The 19,684-nt window shown below is 37.1% G+C and overlaps 1 protein-coding gene across 4 annotated transcripts in view; it reads left to right on the top strand.

Moving 5' to 3' along the window:
- LOC103103224 (mucin-2-like) overlaps positions 1-19,684 on the top strand; it is a 53,683-nt gene that overhangs the window by 26,649 nt on the left and 7,350 nt on the right. The window contains exon 3 of one of the 4 annotated variants that reach the window (XR_001629843.2): positions 5,698-8,127. The exons of 1 other annotated variant lie outside the window; for it this stretch is intronic. Coding sequence is in view for 1 of the 3 variants with exons in the window: in XM_016433541.2 (XP_016289027.2) it covers positions 6,092-6,093 (2 nt within the window). In the remaining 2 variants the exon portion in view is untranslated. Of the gene's footprint in view, positions 1-5,697; positions 8,128-12,448; positions 14,129-19,684 lie in introns of those variants that run through there. 2 more of the 4 variants (XM_016433541.2, XM_056793620.1) reach the window with 2 other exon arrangements.

Raw genomic sequence — 19,684 nt, 5'->3', positions numbered from 1 at the left:
ATTTTCAAAACCTCTTAGTATTACTATTCCTTAAAATAAAACTCCCCCCCCACCATAAAATTTTTAGTTTTCCTGAACTATTTTCAAATACCTTGAGAAGAGTTTATCTGTAGCCTGGGAAAGATGCCAACTCTAGGAAGAGGAGCAAGATAAGAAAGAATAGGGAGTTTCAAAAGTAGCTTTACTGTCCCCCAGGCTGAAAATTGCATGATAGTCATGGGTATTTTGATAATGGGGGTCTTAGGGGTATGTAATGTTGAAAATCACATACTCAAGATTTGAAATGTCACAGTGCTACCTCCATCCATGGGATTGGATTGAGAGAAGGAGGAGAATTTTGCATCAGAATTATTATAGAAGTCTGTGATGATATGTAGAAAGAAAGGAGACATTTTTGCCCTAAGAAAGCAGTTTATGTAGACAGAATCTCTTTTCCTTCCCTTCCCCATGGTCTGCTGTTTCCTCCAAATAAAGCTGCTTTTTCTCTTCCAGCATCTTATCTAAATCTCCTGTCTGCTCATTACAGTGATTTCTGAGGGTGCAAGCTCCCCCAAAATTCCACTCCACAAATGGGGGGCTCATCTGAGATTCAAGAATGATAGAAGTGTCTCAGTTTACCCATATGGGCAGATTTGAGGCCTTCTGTATGCTTCTAAAAACCCTGTAAGCAGAGGAGAAGATAGGGATTGATGGGTGCAAGAGAGAAAAGAGACCCAAGCCAATATTTCTAACTTGAAGACCATTCATTTTGCATGAGTATAAACAAGAACCTTTGGAAGGGGGAGGTACATTTCTTGTGTGAATGAAAGTCAGAGGAAAGCAGCTGAGTAGAAAGCAGTGCAGTACGTGTGTGTGTGTGTGTGTGTGTGTGTGTGTGACGTCGAGAGAGAGAGAGAGAGAGAGAGAGAGAGAGAGAGAGAGAGAGAGAGAGAGAGAGAGAGAGAGAGAGACAGAGAGAGAGACAGAGACAGAGAGACAGAGAGACAGAGAGACAGAGAGAGAGAGAGAGAGAGAGAGAGAGAGAGAGAGAGAGAGAGAGAGAGAGAGAGAGAGATGAGTCAGAAGAAGGAGATTTCTAATTAGGAAGTTCGAGATTAAGGAGTCTAAGTGGAATAAGAGAGATCCAGTGAATTAGTGAATGAATGATTAGTGAATCTGAGCTGGGATCTTGTTGGAAGACTGTGGTAGTGCTGAAGGGCAGTTTTCAGGGTGGAAAAAGGAAGTAGTCCCCCTCCTCCAGGTTTCTGTGTTGATAGGAAATGTTTTAAAGCTGCACCTTAGCTGGTTAGTGGATTGTAATCTAGACAAAAGAGTATTGATCTAAACTGAGATAAGCAGCAGGGGAGATCATTAATTACTAGATTTGAGCTGATCAGAGAGATTGTAGTACAGCCGAGTTTGAATTGTTTGTATAAACATAGGACCTCTAAGGTGCTTAGGTAGATTAGCAGCAAGAGTAAGAGAAGTCCTGAGCTAATCTTGAGACCTTTAAGTGGCCTTATACTTTGAGGTAGAATTAGTCCATTGAAGACAGGGAAGTAAGATACCAAAAATTCTTAGAAAAAAAAAGAAAAAAGCCTTTTTGTTTCTTGAGACAGCAGCAAGAGGAGAAAGAGATATGGCTTCTGGGCAATAGGCCAAGTTGAACTGTGGGCCAGGGAAAGAAATTAGAAATTCTAAGACAAAAAATATGGGGCAAAATCATCAGCCTATAAGAAAAGACAGCAAAGGTCCACAATAGAGAAAAGTGATCAAAGTAGGAGAGAATGTCAGAATTCCTAGGGACAGTCCTTTGGAAATTAAATTAAAAGCTTGGAAAATTTCCCTTCAATATACAAATTTTGAAAGACAGACCCTTACAGAATACTGGTGTTTTCAGTGGTCCGGGCTAGAAATTGACACACATATCCTATGGCCTAAATTTGGATCCAATGATAATACAGTTGATGAGAGCTTATATTTAACTGTTAACCAGAGAAATTTTAAAAATGATGAGGAGAAAGCTTGCACTGCAGATGAGAAAAAGGGCAGAAAGAAATAGAGCAGTGACTATAACAGTTACTGTAGCAGAGAAGGAAAAGGGATCATGGGAGGAGGTAGAGAAGACTTGAGACCCACTCGAGTCTCTCCCACCCCTGTATTTAGTTCTTCCTGCTCTTCAGGCACCACCTGCTCCTCCTGTTCCTTTTGTACCAGCACCAGTACCCAAAATAGAGCCAGAGCCTGTACCAGTGCCTCCTATGGCACCTTTAGTTCCATTGGCTCCCCCACTGCCAAAACCCATAGCAGAAGCAGCAGAAGAAGCAAGCAGTAGCAGCCATTTCTCTGCCAGAACTCTATGACCATGTGAACAAGGAAGTTAAGAGGTTATTAGAGGGCCAATTGAATCTCCCTTTGGGAGGACATACCAAACAGTATCCACTCAGAAGAATACCAATAGAAGTGGGCTAGGATATGGTGGAGCTCCTGTCAGTGTCTCTGAGATTCAGAACATTAAAAGAGGACATGAAAGTTCAGTTATGAGATGCTGTAGGTATTGCTGAGCAAGTCGATCAATTCTTAAGGTCAAATTTATATTCATGGCCAGAGATGACGGAAATTTTGAAACAGTTATTCATTGAGGAAGAAAGAGGTCAGATTAGAAGAACAATTATGAGAGCAAGGGACAATGAACACCCAGAAGAGAAGGGAGGTCCCAATGGTGGGGCCAAATATACAATAAGAGAACCCAGCTGGGATACCAATGAACCTGTCCTAAATGAATATGAGAGATCTTAGAAAGATGATTATCCAAGGGATAAGGACAGCAGTACCTCGAAGTGAGAATATGTATAAGATTTATGAGATCAATCAGAGAAAGGATAAGGCTGCAACTGGGTTTGTACATAGATTAAAGAGGCATTTAGTAAGTATTCTGAAATGGACTTGACTAAGCCTGGTGGACAAAGTCTCTTAAAAAGCTATTTTGTCACCAATTCGTGGCCAGATATATGTAAAAATCTCAACAAGAGAGAAGAATGTATGATGAAACCTCTTGATGAATTACTCCAACAAGCTCAGCTAGTTTATGTTAGGGGAGAGGAAGATGAAGAAAAGGGAAAAACCAGAAGCTTTATTTGAGCTGTCAGAGAAGTGATACAGAATGAGTACACCAAACTTAGACATATAGAGAAAGAGGAAGCCAGGAAGTAAGGGCAAGTCAGAAGAAGAGCATTCTTCCAAAAGAAAGAGAAAAATGAAAGGACAAGAAAGTCCCCAGAGAAAGTAAGAGCTCCATTAATGTGCTACAACTGTAGTGAGGAGGAACAAATTAAAAGGAGATGCCCTAAATTAGGGAGAGAGCAAAAGACCTACCTTCTCTAAGGAGCAGAGAGAGGATGAGCAGGAATGCTCCCCTCAAGAACAGCACATGCCAGTCCCTCAAGAGGATATTGTTCAGGGCATAAGAGCACATGTGCCCCAGAATCAGAACCTGAATCAGGTCTAAGAAGTCAAACAAGAGAAGAATGAAACCTCCACTGATTATTTTTCAATTCTGTCTTAGATGTAACTACTAATCCTTGGCCAGATAGTAGTAGAAAGCTTCAGAAAATGGAAGGTTGGATGAATAATCTATTAAAGGAGCTCTTCCAGAAAACTAAAGAAGGATGGAGCAATCATTTTGGAAAACCTTCAGAAGCTATGTTATAGCTATGGAAAAATAGACCACATGAAAGAGAATTGCTCCAAACAACAGAGAGAGCAGGAGATTCTCTCACAAAGACTGAAGACTCAAGGATGTCTAAGTATGAGGCCATCTTGTTAGAAAGATGAATTAGTTCTGAGATAAGATTTTAATTTGAACCCTGCAAAGTTTCTATGGGGAACTGGGAAAGAAATTAATAAAGAGCAAAATGAAACAGAGAAGGAAGTAATAAACTAGACTAAAGTGAGAAAGAATTTGCCAGAATCCCACCTACCTGGGTAAAGTGAACTTGTTTATAGATGAGTCCTCAAGAGTCTTATATGAAAAAGGAAGGAATTAATATGCTGTAATTGAGGGAAACAGAGACTCTGATGGATAGAGGCTGTCCTCCAGAGACCTGATTAACCCAAACCTATAAATTATATTCATTCAATAAAACTTCAAAGATGTTAGAAGAGAGGGGTCTGATTGCTAGCAAAGGGAAAGAATTAGTTTATGTGGAGGTACTAAATCAAGTGCTAAAGAACTTGCTGAAGCCAGAACAGCTGGCAGGGGTCAGCTAAGCCATTGCTCAGATAGTGAGCACAATTTTACTTGTGCACCTTGTGCCAAGGTATGGACTGATCAAGAGTATTGATTCTGAGAATGAGATTTATTTTACATCCAAAATGATGCAAGGATTAGCAAGAGCTTTATATATTGACTGGAATTTGCATATCCCTTGGTACCCTCCTTCCTTGGTGGAGAGAAGAAATCAAGTGCTTAGAAAACAGTTTACCAAGCTGAGAGTGAAAACCCAGTCACCATGGACCAAATGTCTTCCTTTGGCCTTACTGAAGATAAGGACAAAGCCTTGAGAGATAATAGGCTATCCTCCTATGCTGTGAAGACACAACTGTGAGAGAACTGCTAAATGAAGTTGTAAAGCCTCCTATCCCCGGGATCACTGATGGAGCATACTTTCAAAGTTCATGCTAACCGTTATCTGTTCTTGTTGTTTGTAACCCTAAGTTGTCATGTCTACACACAAAAGGAGGGTTGGGAAAAGAATCTCTAAGTGAATTTGAGGTAAATCTGTTTCTCTCTGTCCCCTATCATTCTAGAAAGTGGGAAAGCAGACAGACCAGAGAATGTGTTTGAGAGATTCAAAAAAGAAACATGTGAATTTTTGGACCTCTTCAACTTTAAGACCATCTAACTAAACGAAAAAGGAACTTTGTCCTCTACTCTTATAGAGAACAAAGGCAAAAAGATCTGTTCGACATTTTCCCTTTCCCCTTTTTGGCTGCCACTAATTGGGTAAGAGAAAAGATTAGAACAAAAGAAGGGAGATTTGATCCCATGATTTGATTGGAATTTTACTTAAGGTTAATTTTTAAGGTTGATATATATGATTTTAGAAAATCAAAATGATTCTGAAATGTACCTGTGGAATTGTGATTCATTGTTGAAAATTGTCTATCTTTTGTATAAGATTCCAGATAAGTTTGATTCTATACTTAATGATGAGAGAACTGTTAGTTCTCACTGAGATTTGCAATGAACAATGGTTAGAGATTTGAATGTTTGGACATACCAAAAATGCTTATTATTTGAATAAGCTGAATTTGAGAATTGACTGAATGTAATTAATAGCCAGCCTGACACAGAAAGGCTTTTTACTCTAATAAAGCAAAGGAAAGGCAAACCCCTGATAAGTACTGTGCTGGCTGCTTAATGAATATAAGAGTTTAACAAAATGAGCATAAAGTGTATAAGAATTTAGTATCAGCTTAGAAGAAAATGTGATATAATAAAGAGAAAATTCTGTTTTGATCTAAATTGGGAATTTACAAATGAGAATTTGAAGATGTTATTTTAATATATGTGTACTAGTGAATTAAGCAACAAGTGAAAATGTAATGAACACTAGGGAAGTTTTACATTTGGAAATGTGGAATGAAATATGTAATAAGAGTTTGAAATATTACTAAAAGGTTTCTGAATTTGTAAACATTTGTTGTAACCTATAGGGACCGCCAGCAGTTCCTATATAATGAACCTGTGGGTGGTGACCTGAGAAGGAGAATGGAGGCTGGAGGAATATGAATGAAAAGATTAAAGATAGAGGGAGAAACACCGGAATAAAGACTCAGAGACAACAAGTTAGAACACGTGGGGAGTCGTGAGCTCCATTAATACGTCTCTAGAAGAAGATAACAAGCAGAGAAATTAGAAGTAGGAGCAACCAGAGAACATGTGGAGAGCTGATATCTCCGGGATACCTCCGGTGGACCAGATGGCCAAAAGATTAATGGGAGATATGTGGGGCAACCGCATTGCTCGAATCAGTCAGACATGAGGAGCATTATAGGCAAGACCTAAGAGGCAAGAGGGAGAGCAAGTGCAAGAGAGGCAAGGCAAGAGATGTAAGAGGGAGACTCGCATATATTCCCCAACTTTTATTGGAGATCTTAGGAATTTGAAATGGGAGGCGATTAAAGAATACATGATATGACATAGGTTTTAACATTGGTTGATTTGACAATCATGAAATCAAAGAGGAGATTAATCCAACATGCTCTTTGGAAAGGAATGTGGTCCCATAAGGCTCGAGCTAGGACACTGTGGCCAGCAACGTCTTGCCCAGGAATTTTCCTGCCCTTTGCGCTTGTCCTTTGGACTGTCGCTTTCCATACAATGATCATTAAGTGATCTGACCATGAGTCTGATAAATGAATACATAGGATACAATATCAATACATCAATCAAACTTCCAAAATGCTAACATGCCTGGTATGCTACATCACCAATTTGGATACATGAGTTTTTACCAAAGTATGTACCTTGAGCAAGAATGATTTCATTGTTTAGGTATAGACATGTATTTAAATGCAATTTGTTAGAATGTAATTTTGTGTTCACATAAATGATATATAAATTTGTACTTTGAACAATTAATATCTGAGTTAAATAGGATAAAACAATATATAAAGATATGATATGTAAATTATCTATGTGAATGATGCAATTTGATAAGAAGCATGATAATCAGAGCAGTGGCCAAGGAAGGAGAAACTCACAGATATGGTATTTGGAGCCACTGGGCAAATAATATCCTTTTCAAAAACTATGATAGTGTTAATCTAATGCCTGTTCCCAGAGCAAGAAGTGTAAGTGTAAGGGGTGGGGGGAATCACAGGTGGAAATATCCAAGTGTGATGTAGAAGAAAGATGGCAGTGAGGTGAGACTGAGCTAAATGAGAACTTAAGGGAAGTTTTGATTAAATCATCGGAAAGCAAATATCTCTTGTTACTATTGTAATTTGAATTCTAAAGGCACCCAACTCCCTAAAAATTCTGCTCCAAAAGGGACTCCCACAAGCCCAAAGCAACTGAGCTTCACAAGTAAACTAGATGGGGCTTGGGTGCAAATCATTAGTATTAGAGAGCACATATTTTTTACTTCCAGAAAGCAATTCACTGGCAAGGCTTCCTCTTGCCCTATTCTGCCAGAAAGACATTAATCCTAGCAAAAACTCCTGAGAACTAATGCCAAAGGATATCCATGCTTAACTTTTTCATTCATTCATTTCTTCATTCACTATGACATGTGTATGTAAGTGAAGAAGACTTTTTTGAAGTATGCATGAGCTTTAAAAGAATGAATGAAGAAGTAGCAGTAATGGTATTAAAAAGAAGTTAGTCAAGCTAGAACTGAAGGGGAGAAACAAGAATCTTGTGAGTTCAGGAACAAGGTAAAAAATAAATTTCCTACAAGAACAGCATAAGTTGGTTTTGTAAACATCAAAATGCTATATAATTTTTATTTATTTATTTACAATCCTTGCCTTCCATCTTAGAATATCTAATAACTAAATATCGGTTAGGGGTAAAAGCTGAGCAATTGGGGTTAAATATGTGTCTTCCTCATTTTCCAGTTTTTTGCCACAAGGAGCATGGCTATGCATTTTTTTTTGTACAACCCTTTTTTATTATCTCTTTGGGGTACAAATCTAGCAGTGGTATTGCTGGATCAAAGGGCATATTTCTTTTAAAACCCTTTGAGCATAATTCCAAATTGCCTTCCAGAATGATTGGAACAATTCACAACTCCACCATAAATGCATTAGTGTCCCAATTTTGCCACATCCCCTCCAATATTTATCACTTTCCTTTGCTGCCATGTTGGCCAGTCTGCTAGGTATGAGGTGGTACCTCAGAATTGTTTTGATTTGCATTTCTCTAATCAGGAGGGATTTAGAGCACTTTTTCATGTGCTTATTGATAGTTTTGATTTCTTCATCTGAAAACTGCCTATTCATATCACTTGATCATTTGTCAATTGGGAAATGGCTTGATTTCTTGTTCATTTCACTTAGTTCCCTATAAATTTGAGAAATTAGACCTTGTAATAGGTTTTTGCTATAATTTTTTTTCAGTTTGTTGCTTCCCTTCTAATTTTGGTTGCATTGGTTTTGTTTGTACAAAATCTTTTAAATTTAATATAATAAAAATTATTCATTTTACATCTTGTAATGTTCTCTATCTCTTGCTTGGTCTTAAACTCTTTCCCATAGATCTGATGGGTATACTGTTCTATGTTCACCCAATTTACTCATAATTTCCCTCTTCATATTTAAATCATTTACCCATTTTGAATTTATCTTGGTATTGGGTATAAGATGGTGATCTAAACCTAATTTTTTCCATAATGTTTTCTAATTTTCCCAGCAGTTTTTGTCAAATAGTGAGTTCTTGTCCTAAAAGCTGGGATCTTTGGATTTATTGAACATCAACTTGCTGAGGTCATTTACCCCAAGATTATTCCATTGGTCCACCCTTCTAGCTCTTAACCAGTACCATATTGTTTTGATGACCACTGCTTTATAGTACCTTTTAAAATCTGGTACTACTAGGCTACCATCCTTTTTTTTAATTAGTTCCCTTGAGATTCTTGCTCATTTGTTCTTCCAGATGAATTTTGTTATAATTTTTTCTAATTCTATAAAAGTTTTTAATAGTTTGATAGGCATGGCACTGAATAATTTAATTAATTTAGGTAGAATTCTCATTTTGATTATATTAGCTTATCCTACTTATGAGCAACTAATGTTTTTCCAGTTGTTTAGATCTAGTTTTATTTGTGTGAAAAGTGTTTTGTAGTTGTGTTCATATAATTCCTGAGTTTGTCTTGGAAAATAGATTCACAAATATTTTATATGGTCGAGTTATTTTACATGGAGTTTCTCTTTCTAACTCTTGCTGCTGAGTTTTGTGGGAAATATATACAAATGCTGATGACTTATGTGATTTTCTACACTGCAACTTTGCTAAAGTTGTCAATCACTTCCACTAGCTTTTTAATTTATTTTCTTGGATTCTCTAAGTAGACCATCATATCATCTGCAAAGAATGATCATTTAGTTTCCTCATTGCCTACTTTGATCCTTTCAATATATTTTTCTTTTCTAATTGCTACTGCTAGCATTTCTAGTACAATATTAAATAGTAGTGGTAATGGACAGCATCCCTGCTTCGCTCCTGATCTTGTTGGAAATGCTTCTAATTCATCCCCATTGAAGATGATACTTGCTGAGGGTTTTAAATAAATAATACTTATTATTTTGAGGAAAAAGCCTTTTAATTGCTATATTTTCTAGTGTTTTCAATAGGAATGAGTGTTGTATTTTGTCAAAGGCTTTTTCTACATCTATTGAGATAATCATATGATTTCTATTAGTTTCATTTTTTATATAGTCAATTATGTGTATTTCTAATTTTGAATTAGCTTTGCATTCCTGGTATAAATCCCACCTGTTCATAGTGAATAATTCTTGTGATAATTTGCTGTAATCTTTCGGCTAGTATTTTAAGATTTTTGCATCTATGTTCATTAAGGAGATTGGTCTATAGTTTTCTCTGTCTGTTTTTGGTCTTCCTGGTTTGGGAATAAGTATTTGTGACATAACAAAACATTTGGTAAGACTCCTTTGCTTATTTTGTCAAACAGTTTGTACAATATTGGGATTCTTTGTTCTTTAACTCTTTGATAGAATTCAGTTGTGAATCCATCTGGCCCTGGAGATTTTTTTTCTTAGTAAATTCCTTAATGACTTGTTCAATTTATTTTTCTGATATGGGATTATTTAAGTATTCTCTTTCCTCTTATGTTAATGTTGGAAATTTATATTTTTGTAAATATTCATCCATTTCATCTAGATTTTCATATTTACTGTCATATAATTAGGCAATTTGCTCTTAATAATTGTCTTAATTTCCTCGTCATTAGAAGTGAAATTTCCCTTTTCATTCATGATACTGTTGAATTGATTCTCTTCTCTCTCTCTCTCTCTTTTTTAAAAAATCCTTACCTTCTGTCTTGGAATCAATACTGTGTATTGGCTCCAAGGCAGAAGAGCCTTAAGGGCTAGGCAACGGGGGTGAAATGACTTGCCCAGGGTCACGCAGCTAGGAAGTGGCTGAGGTCAGATTTGAACCTAGGACCTCCCGTCTCTAGGCCTGGCTCTCAATCCACTGAGCTACCCAGCTGCCCCCTCTTCTCCCTTTTTTAAAGTTAGATTAACCAATACTTTATTTGTTTTTTGTTTTTTTCAAAATACCAGCTCTTAGTCTTATATATTAGTTCAGTAGTTCTTTTATTTTCAATCTGATTTTCTCCTTTGATTTTTAGGATTTCCAATTTGATTTTTATCTGAGGATTTTAAATTTTATTCTTTTTCTAGTTTTTTGTTTTTTGTTTTTAGTTGCATGCCTAATTTGTTGATCTCCTCTTTCACTTTTTTTGTTAATATAGATGCTCAGGGATATAAATTTTCCCTTGAGTACTGCTTTGGCTATATTCGATAAATTCTGATAGGTTGTCTCCTCATTGTCATTCTCTTCAATAAAATCAGTGTTTCTATAATTTCTTCTTTAACCCATCATTTTTGGAGAATTTGATTATTTAATTTCTAACTAATCTTTAATTTGCCTCTCCATGAACCCTTACTAATTTTAATTTTTATCATATATGATCTGAAAAAATTGTATTCATTATTTATGATTTTCTGTATTTGTTTATAATTTTTTTTGCCCTTGTACATAGTCAATCATTGTATATATATTCCATGTGCTGCTGAAAAGAAAGTATATTCCTTTTTATCACTATTCACTTTTATCCAGATATCTATTAACTCTAATTTTTCTAAAATTTCATTCACTCCTCTTATTTTTTTTATTTGATTAATCTAGATCTAATAGAGGAAGGTTGAGGGCCCTCACTAGTATAGTTTTACTGTCTATTTCCTCAAGCTCCAATAGTTTCTCCTTTTTGGTGTATATATGTTGAGTACTAACATTTCTTCATTATCTATACTGCCTTTTATAAGTATGTAATTATCTTCCTTATCTCTCTTAATCGGATCTATTTTTGCTTTGGCTTTGGCAGAGATCATGATTGCTACTCCTGTCTTTTTCTCAGTTGATACCCAATAAATTCTGCTCCAGCCTCTTATCTTTACCCTGTGTGTGTTCTTCCCTCTCTGAGCCAATTCCAATGAGTAAGATTTAAACATTATCTGTCACCACCCTCATTCTCTCCTTCTTATAATAGTATTCCCCCATTGCCTCTTTATATGAAATAATTTACCCCATTTTACCTCCTCCTTTTCATTTCTTAATACAACACTCTTTTTCCCTAATTTTTTTACGTCACCCTAAACAGATTAATGCCACTCCTTATGCCTATGTATATTTCTTCTATCAACTATGATAATGAAAACCATTTTAAGAGTTAAAGGTATTATTTTTCACATAGAAATATAATCAATTTGACCTTATTGAAATCCTTAATTTTTTTCTCTTATTTACCTTTTTATGATTCTCTTGAATTTTGTATTTGGACATCAAATTTTCTGTTTAGTTCTGGTCTTTTCTTCAGGAATGCTTGAAAATCTTCTATTTTATTAAATGCACATCATTTCCCCTGAAAATATATAGTCAGTTTTGATGGATAGGTGATTCTTGGTTATAGATCCAGTTTTCTTGCCTTCTAGAATATCCTATAACAAGCCTTGAAGTGCTTCAATGTGGAAGTTGTCAGATCCTGTGTAATCCTGATTGGGGCTCCATGATATCTGAATTATTTCTTTCTGGCAGCTTTGCAGTATTTTCTTAAAAAAAAATAAAACCCTTACCTTCCATCTTGGAATCATTACTGTTTATTGGTTCTAAGACAGAAGAGTGGTAAGGGCTAGGCAATGGGGGTTAAGTGACTTGCCCAAGATCACACAGTTAGGAAGTATCTGAGGCCAGATTTGAGCCCAGGACCTCTCAATCTCTGGGTCTGACTCTCAATTCACTGAGCCACCTACTTCCCCCCAGCTTGCAGTATTTTCTCCTTGGCCTAGAAGTTCTTGAATTTGGCTGTAACATTCCTGGCAGTTGTCATTTGGGAGCTTAATGCAGGGAGTGATCTGTGGATTTTTTAAATGTCTATTTTTCCCTCTTCTTCAAGAACATCCAGGCAGTTTTCTTTGATGATTTCTTGTAATATGATGTCTAAGCATTTTTTTTTGTCATGGCTTTTAGGTAGTCCAATAATTATCCAATAAGTCTCTCCTGAATCTATTTTCTAGATATTTTTTCAATGAGAAATGTCATATTTTCTTCTATTTTTTTCATTCTTTTGGTTTTGTTTTTATTATTTCTTAATGTCTCATGAAATCATTAGCTTTTACTTGCCCAATTTTGGTTTTTAAAGACTGATTTTCATCCATAATCTTTTTTTTTTCTCTTTTTCTTTTGGTCTATTATGCTTTTCATGGAATTCTTTTCATCAATGGACTTCTTGACCTGTTCTTCTGGCAGGTCAATTCTGGTTTTTAATCTGCTTATTACTTCATTTGATTTCTGTGTCTCTCTTTCCATTTGGCCAACTTTGCTATTTAAGCTGTTAGTTTTTGCATTACATTCATTTCTTTTTCCCACTTTTCTTGAGTTCCTCCAGAACTTGTAACCAGTTTCTTTTTTTTTTTTTGAGAGTTTCCTTGTGTTTACTTGTTTCTTACCCTCTTTTGATGCTTCTTTTTTTGCTCATTTTCTCCACAGAAATTTTCCAGGGTCAAGAGCTTATTTTATGCTGCTGTTTACTCATTTTTCCACAGGAGGAGTGGAGTCCTGCAAGTTGCTTGTTATTTCTATCTTAGCTTCTGGCTCATAGGGCTTTGCCTTCACTTCCCTGTCAGAGGATCAGGGAATGAACCCAGTACTATATAGAGCTCTGACCCTTACCTCTAGGACATGGGATTTCCAGGGGTAGATCTGCAGTGTTTTTCTGTTGGTGTAACCTGCTTCTCCATGTTTTGCTCAGTTCCCTGCCACTACCATTGCCACTGATGCTACTGCTGAGTGAATCCAGTGCTATTACGTTTCTAATCTCATTGTCAGGGCTTGGAATCTCCAGGAGTAGGTCTGTGGTGCTTTTTCTTTGGTGTAGCCCACCTCCTAGAATTCAAAGGTTACCAGGGTCCTGGTTCTTCTTCTGGCACAGTAGATGGGGGAGGGTGGTCAGCCTTCACCTTTCCTTGTGTAGATTTTCCTCCTTATAATATGGAAATCTCTTACCGCCTACCTGTCACAGTGTCCAGGGGGAGAGCCCCTTTGCTTGTCCTGCTTTGACTTCTGTCCTTTTGAGATGTTTCTTAAAGATTGGTTTAGAAGGATATTCAGAGCAACTTTAGAGTTTCTTTGCTACTCTGCCAACGTCTTGGCTCTGCCTACTAGCAAGGAAAAATTTGATCCCAGATTTCTCTGACTTCAAAAACAAGCAATATTTTTCACTATTTCACTTGACCTCTCACTCTAGAATTAAAAACTTAGTAGTTTTATGCTATACAAAAAGTAAGTCCTCTGTGGAAAGGACCTGGGGTGCATGGGTGAGAGGTGCAGAGCTCGAGAGTGGGCACACAGGTATCCAGTTGTTTAGAACCAATGGGCTATTTGATTGTTAGTATGGCTTTGAGACAAAGCAACTTGTATTCAATGGGACCAGCAATATAATCCCTGCATATCCATCTAAACTGGCTGGTCTCTTAGAGATGAGTGGGGCAACTCTGACTGCTGGTGGACAAAGGACAACTAATATTTTATGATGTCATCAACAACTCAGATCCCTCACCTGGTTAAAGGCACCTAAAGACTCTGTCTAACTATAGGTATCTAAAGAAGCATCTTTAGCTTTCACTGCATCCTAGAACCCCAGACCTCTCAGGAGAGAGTGCTATTTTTTTCTTAATAGACTGATCATATTTTTAGTTACTCTATTTTTGCATCTGAGGACTTAGTCCCTTTGCTTTCCTCTCTTGGGAAAGCTTATTTGCCACCAAGGACAAAAAATTACAAAAGAATTGTCAACTCCTGATCTTCATAGCCTGTTTCCAGATCTTCTTGAAGTTCTTACTGGTAAGAGGTCTTGTGGTGCTCACTCTGTGTGTTAGAAAGAATTTTTTTTTCAGGCATAAAAATGATAAAATTCTCTTCCCAGAGATGGGAATAGGAAAGATCTATCTGTGCTCAACAGAGAAAAGAGTATAATTATCAGGTCCTCAGGCTTCAGTTCTTAGGAAATGCCAAGCAACTCTGCAAATCAAGATCAAGGAGCCCCTGTTAATCCCTCAGCAGCCAGGCACCTGAGAAGCAGATGCAAGGCTCTATAGATATGGGAGGATTTAGAAAGGATGGATTAGACACTGAAAAAAGCATTGCCTGACTTTCTAGAATCAAAGGAACAACAGATGGTATTAAAAATCCTGCCTCTGGCTCAAATGCTATCTGTGTGACCTTGGGCAAGTCATTTAGCATTGACATTTTATATCTGTAAAATGGGAGGGTAGTGTAGTAGATAAGATAGTTTATTAGATTTGGAGTCAGGAAGACATGAGTTCTCCATAACTATGACAATATTCTGTTTGTTTATAATAACACTGAGCAAGCTCATTTATTTCTCTGTGACTCAGTTTCCTCATCTATAAAATGAGAGGGCTGAATTCAATGGCCTCTAACATCCTTTCTAACTCTAACCTGAAGCAATCCAGATCATTGCTAAATTTGATTGTGATATTCCAGAATGATTTCTAAGGATTTCACAGTAAGTTTTGCTACCCCCAAATCACCATCTATAACAAATCTTTAAAAAGAAATAGCAGTTTTATGTATCTTACAAAGATAGTGGGTTGACAAGTAGGGGTTCAGGGTGGAGAGGAGAGATTGTATCATAAAATAAACCCTAAACTCCAAAAATAGTTCTAATAATTATGTTTTCATTCTCATTGATATTGTGTGAAGACATTCAAGTAAATGTTTATTGAGAGATTTCTAAACAGACATCATGGGGCAGCTAGGTGGCACAGTGGATAGATAGAGCACCAAGCCTGGAGTCAGGTAGACTCTTCCTGAATTCAAATCTGTATTCAGACACTTCTTTAGCTATGTGACCCTGGACATATCACTCAATCCCCAATTGCCTGTCCCTTACCACTCTTCTGCCTTAGAGTATCGGTTCTAAGACAGAAAATGGGATTTTGGTTGTTTTTAATGAGCTGGAGAAGGAAATGGGACACCACACCAGTATCTCTGCCAAGAAAACCTCAAATGGGGTTTTCAGACACTACTGAAAAATGACTGAACAAAAAACCACCACAATAAACAGAGATCATAAAATAAAATCTTTTGGAGTTAATGTCTGATTCATATGGGCAGTATTGTATTTCCCAGAGGCTGCCCCTAGTCACCATAAGCCAAAATTTGCTTTGATATAATCAGTGTTACATATATGAAGGCTCTTTGCCAAGATAGATATTAACAATGTCAAAGGAAGCATACTGGGAGAGAAATGTCAGAAAGGAACACGTTCAAGAAGCATTTATAAAGCACTTTCTTTGTATTTGTGTACCTGGCAGTACACAATGGATGATGGAAATACAAAAGCAAAAAACAAAAATGAAAACAAAAACAAACAAAAAAACCCAAACCCAAAAAACAGTGTCCTCAAGAAGCTTAAATTCTCTTCCTGAAGTTTTTATCCTAGGATCTGTGAATTTGTTTTTTTCTTTTTCTTTTTTCCAGATTACATATTGATACAATTTTTAATAATCATTTTTTGGCATGGATTTTGTGATCCATGCTTTCTCCCTGTCTTCCACCCCCCCCATTCCCCAAGGCAACAAGTAATATGATATAAGTTGGACACATGTTATCATACAATATATATTTTTATGCTTGTCATGTTGTGAAAGAAGACATATCACTTACCTTAGAGAAAAATTCATTGAGGAAATAAAATGAAGAATGGTGTGCTTCAATCTGTGAACTTGTTTTTTCAACATTTCAATAACTGCATCTTAACATAATTGGTTTCCTTTGAAAAAAAATCATTTTGCCCAAAGGGCACTAAAAGACCACCTGTCCTTTGATCCAGCCATAGCACTGCTGGGTTTGTACCCCAAAGAGATAATAAGGAAAAAGACTTGTACAAGAATATTCATAGCTGCACTCTTTGTGGTGGCCAAAAATTGGAAAATGAGGTGATGCCCTCCAATTGGGGAATGGCTGAACAAATTGTGGTATCTGTTGGTGATGGAATACTATTGTGCTCAAAGGAATAATAAAGTGGAGGAATTCCATGAAGACTAGAACAACCTCCAGGAAGTGATGCAGAGCGAAAAGAGCAGAACCAGGAGAACAGTGTACACAGAGACTGATACACTGTGGCGCAATCGAATGTAATGGACTTCTCTTCTAGCAGCAATACAATGATTCAGGACAATTCTGAGGAACTTGTGAGAAAGAATGCTATCTACATTCAGAGGAAGAACTGTGGGAATAGAAACACAGAAGAAAAACAACACAAGGATAGCTAAATCCAATCTTCACAGGGTCAATGGGAATATGATTGGGGATTAAGACTCTAAACGATCACCCTGGTGCAAATATCAATGATAAGGAAACGGGTCTTGATCAATGACACATGTAAAACCCAGAGGAATTACACATTGGCTATGGGAGGTGGGTTAGGGGAGGGCAGGGAAAGAACATGAATCTTGTAACCATGGGAAAAAATATGCTAAATTAATTAAATAAATTTTTCAAAAAAAAAAAAAGAAAAATCATTTTACCCATTTAAAAACATTATATTGAGAAGGGGTCCACAGGTTTCTCCAGATCACCAAAAGGGAGGGGGCCAGGATTCCAAAAAAAGATAAAGAACTACATGCATTAGAGCTCTTTGAAAAGAGGGGTTACATGATTAGACTCTGTGTTTTCCAGTATCATTTTGATAGATGTATGTTGAATGAACTAGATATAAGAGAAAAGACTTTCTGGGTTGGATCAGAACCACCAAAGTAGTCCTGCTAAAGATGTCTACAGGAGAACATCTACTTTTCCAGGCTTCCCAGGAGATGGTGGTCTCAGGAAGAACTCAAGAGAAAGAGACTGATTTATTTACTCAGTTTTTCTGCAGATTTTCCTCTTGGCCTCTGCTCAGATCTTTACTGCTTTTTCCATTATGCAAATGGTCAACATCATTTTGGTGATCTTTTCGTTTATGTTGTTGTACTTATTTTGTATGCTATTTTCTTTGTTCTGGCTTATTTAATCAGTTCATATACATTTTCTTCCCATGTTCCTCTTATTTTCACATATTTATGTTTTCTTTGTCCATTGGCATTCTGTTACATTCATATATTGTAGGGTTTTTTGTCACTCCCTAGGCAATTGGCATTGTTCTTTGGTTCAAAAAAGAGAATCATTATGAGCATTTTGGTATATATTGACCTTTGTTTCATTCAATACTTCTTCAAGGTATTAATTTATACCCACTAGAGCAGTGATGGCACTATGGCACAGCTACCAAACATGGCACTCAGAGTGCTCTCTGTGGGCACACAGTTGCCCCCCACCCCAGAGTTCATTACTAGAAAGAGGGACTCGGGTGGAACTGCTCCCCTTCTCTCCACTGCACCTGAACATGTTTTTTTTTTCACATCCCCCACCACTCTACTCAACAACCAATGGGAGCACAGAGGAGGTAAGCTGGGTGGCTCACAGGCCTCAGAGCTGGAGGGGAGCAGAGTGCTTGGGCCACTCCCCTCTGACATTCCTCACTTCACCCACCTCTCTGCTTTCTCCCTCCCCTGTGTGGTCTAAAGGGGGTCTAGAGGCAGGGTGCACCCAGCACTTGGGGGGGAGGGGCACAGCATGGCGTATGGGAGTGGGCATGGCACTTGGTCTGGTGGGGTGGAGTGGGGGCAGGACCCAGCACTCTGGTTCTAAAAGGTTAGCCATCACTGCACTAGAAACATTTCCAAGTCAAAGAGTATGGACAGTTTTACTCACTTTTTCTTACACACTAGATTGACAGGTTTATAGCTCCACCAACAACACCAAGTACAATATGCCTGCCTGAAGCAACAGCTCCTACAACACTGATTGCTCCCATCTTTGATTTCTCTCTTTTTTTAAGCCCTTACTTTCTTCCATCTTAGAATCACTACTATGTATTGGTTACAAGGCAGAAGAGTAGTAAGGGTTAGGCAATGAGGGTTAAGTGCTCAGAGTCACACAGCTAAGAACTATGAGGTTAGATTTGAACCCAGTACCTCCCATCTCTATGACTGGCTCTCAGTTCACTGAGCCACTTAGCTGCCCCATCTTTGATTTATCTTTACCAGTCTTTAGGGAATGAGGCATAACCTAAAAATTGTTTTAATTTGTATTTCTTACTAAAAGTAATTTGAACCATGTTTTTATGTTTTATGAAAAACATGATTTATTATAAATTATTTTAATATTTATGAAACTTATTTTCATGAATCAATTCTAGTTTATAAATTATTCTTTTGAAGCTTTGAAAACTTCTCATGTCCTTTGAAAATTCTTCTATTGGGTGATGTCTATTTGCTTTAGGGTTTTATTTTTTATCAGACCTAGAATTTCATCCATTTGGAAATGTAGATAGATCCTAATAAGAGGAAATCTGTCTCTATCTCTGTCTCTGCCTCTGTCCTCCCCCCAATACTCTCTCTCTCTCTCTCTCTCTCTCTCTCTCTCTCTCTCTCACACACACACACACACACACACACACACAGAGTATCCCAAAAATCTTAGTGCAGCTTTAAGCTTTAATAGCTTTAAATATCATCTATAAGAGCTTAGATATACACATATTTAACATAGATACACCAATAAATCCTACCACATATATAAAAACATTATTGAGTGCCTACTATGTGCTAGGTTTTGTGCTAAAAGCTGAGGATACAAAAGAAGCAAAAGACAGTCCTTTCTCTCAAGGAACTGACCATTTCATGGGAGAATAGGAAAACGAAATGATAAAGGAGGTATGCTAGGATTGCCTAGCAGCACTGAAGACGTAGTTGAGGTTGTGTAACATTAGTTTAGAATGGACCCAATCAGAATGGCTTTGTGATTTTCTCCACCTTCATTTTGCACCATGTATATATTAAAAGTACAGATGGCAAGTTGTGGGAGTTATCCAAGGCAAAGTTCTGGCAGGTATAATCAGGGAAATGAGGGGCCTAAAAATTCAAAAGAGGAAGACAGTGTAGAGTTGAAATGGTTCATCAAGAAACCAAGATGTGGCGAAGAGGAGATAGTAGCTAGTGCAAAGGAGATGGCCTGGGAGACAATGAGGGTGCGTACAATGTATATATATATATATATACATATATATATATATATGTATGTATGTATGTATTCCAAAAGCCATTATGTAATTTTAAGTTTTAATAAGAAATATATATTTAATATCTAGAAGACAGCTAAGTGACCCAGTGAATTTGAGTTTGAATCTGGCCTTAGGCACTTACTAGCTGTGTAACCCCAGGCAAGTCACTTAGCCTTGTTCATCTCAATTTTCTCATCTGAATAAAATGAGCTGGAGAAAGAAATGGCAAACCACTCTAATAACTTTGCCAAGAAAACTACAAATGAATTCAA

This window comes from Monodelphis domestica, chromosome 4, assembly GCF_027887165.1.
Source record: "Monodelphis domestica isolate mMonDom1 chromosome 4, mMonDom1.pri, whole genome shotgun sequence".
Taxonomy (NCBI): domain Eukaryota; kingdom Metazoa; phylum Chordata; class Mammalia; order Didelphimorphia; family Didelphidae; genus Monodelphis; species Monodelphis domestica.
This window is presented reverse-complemented; position numbering and strand designations above follow the sequence as displayed.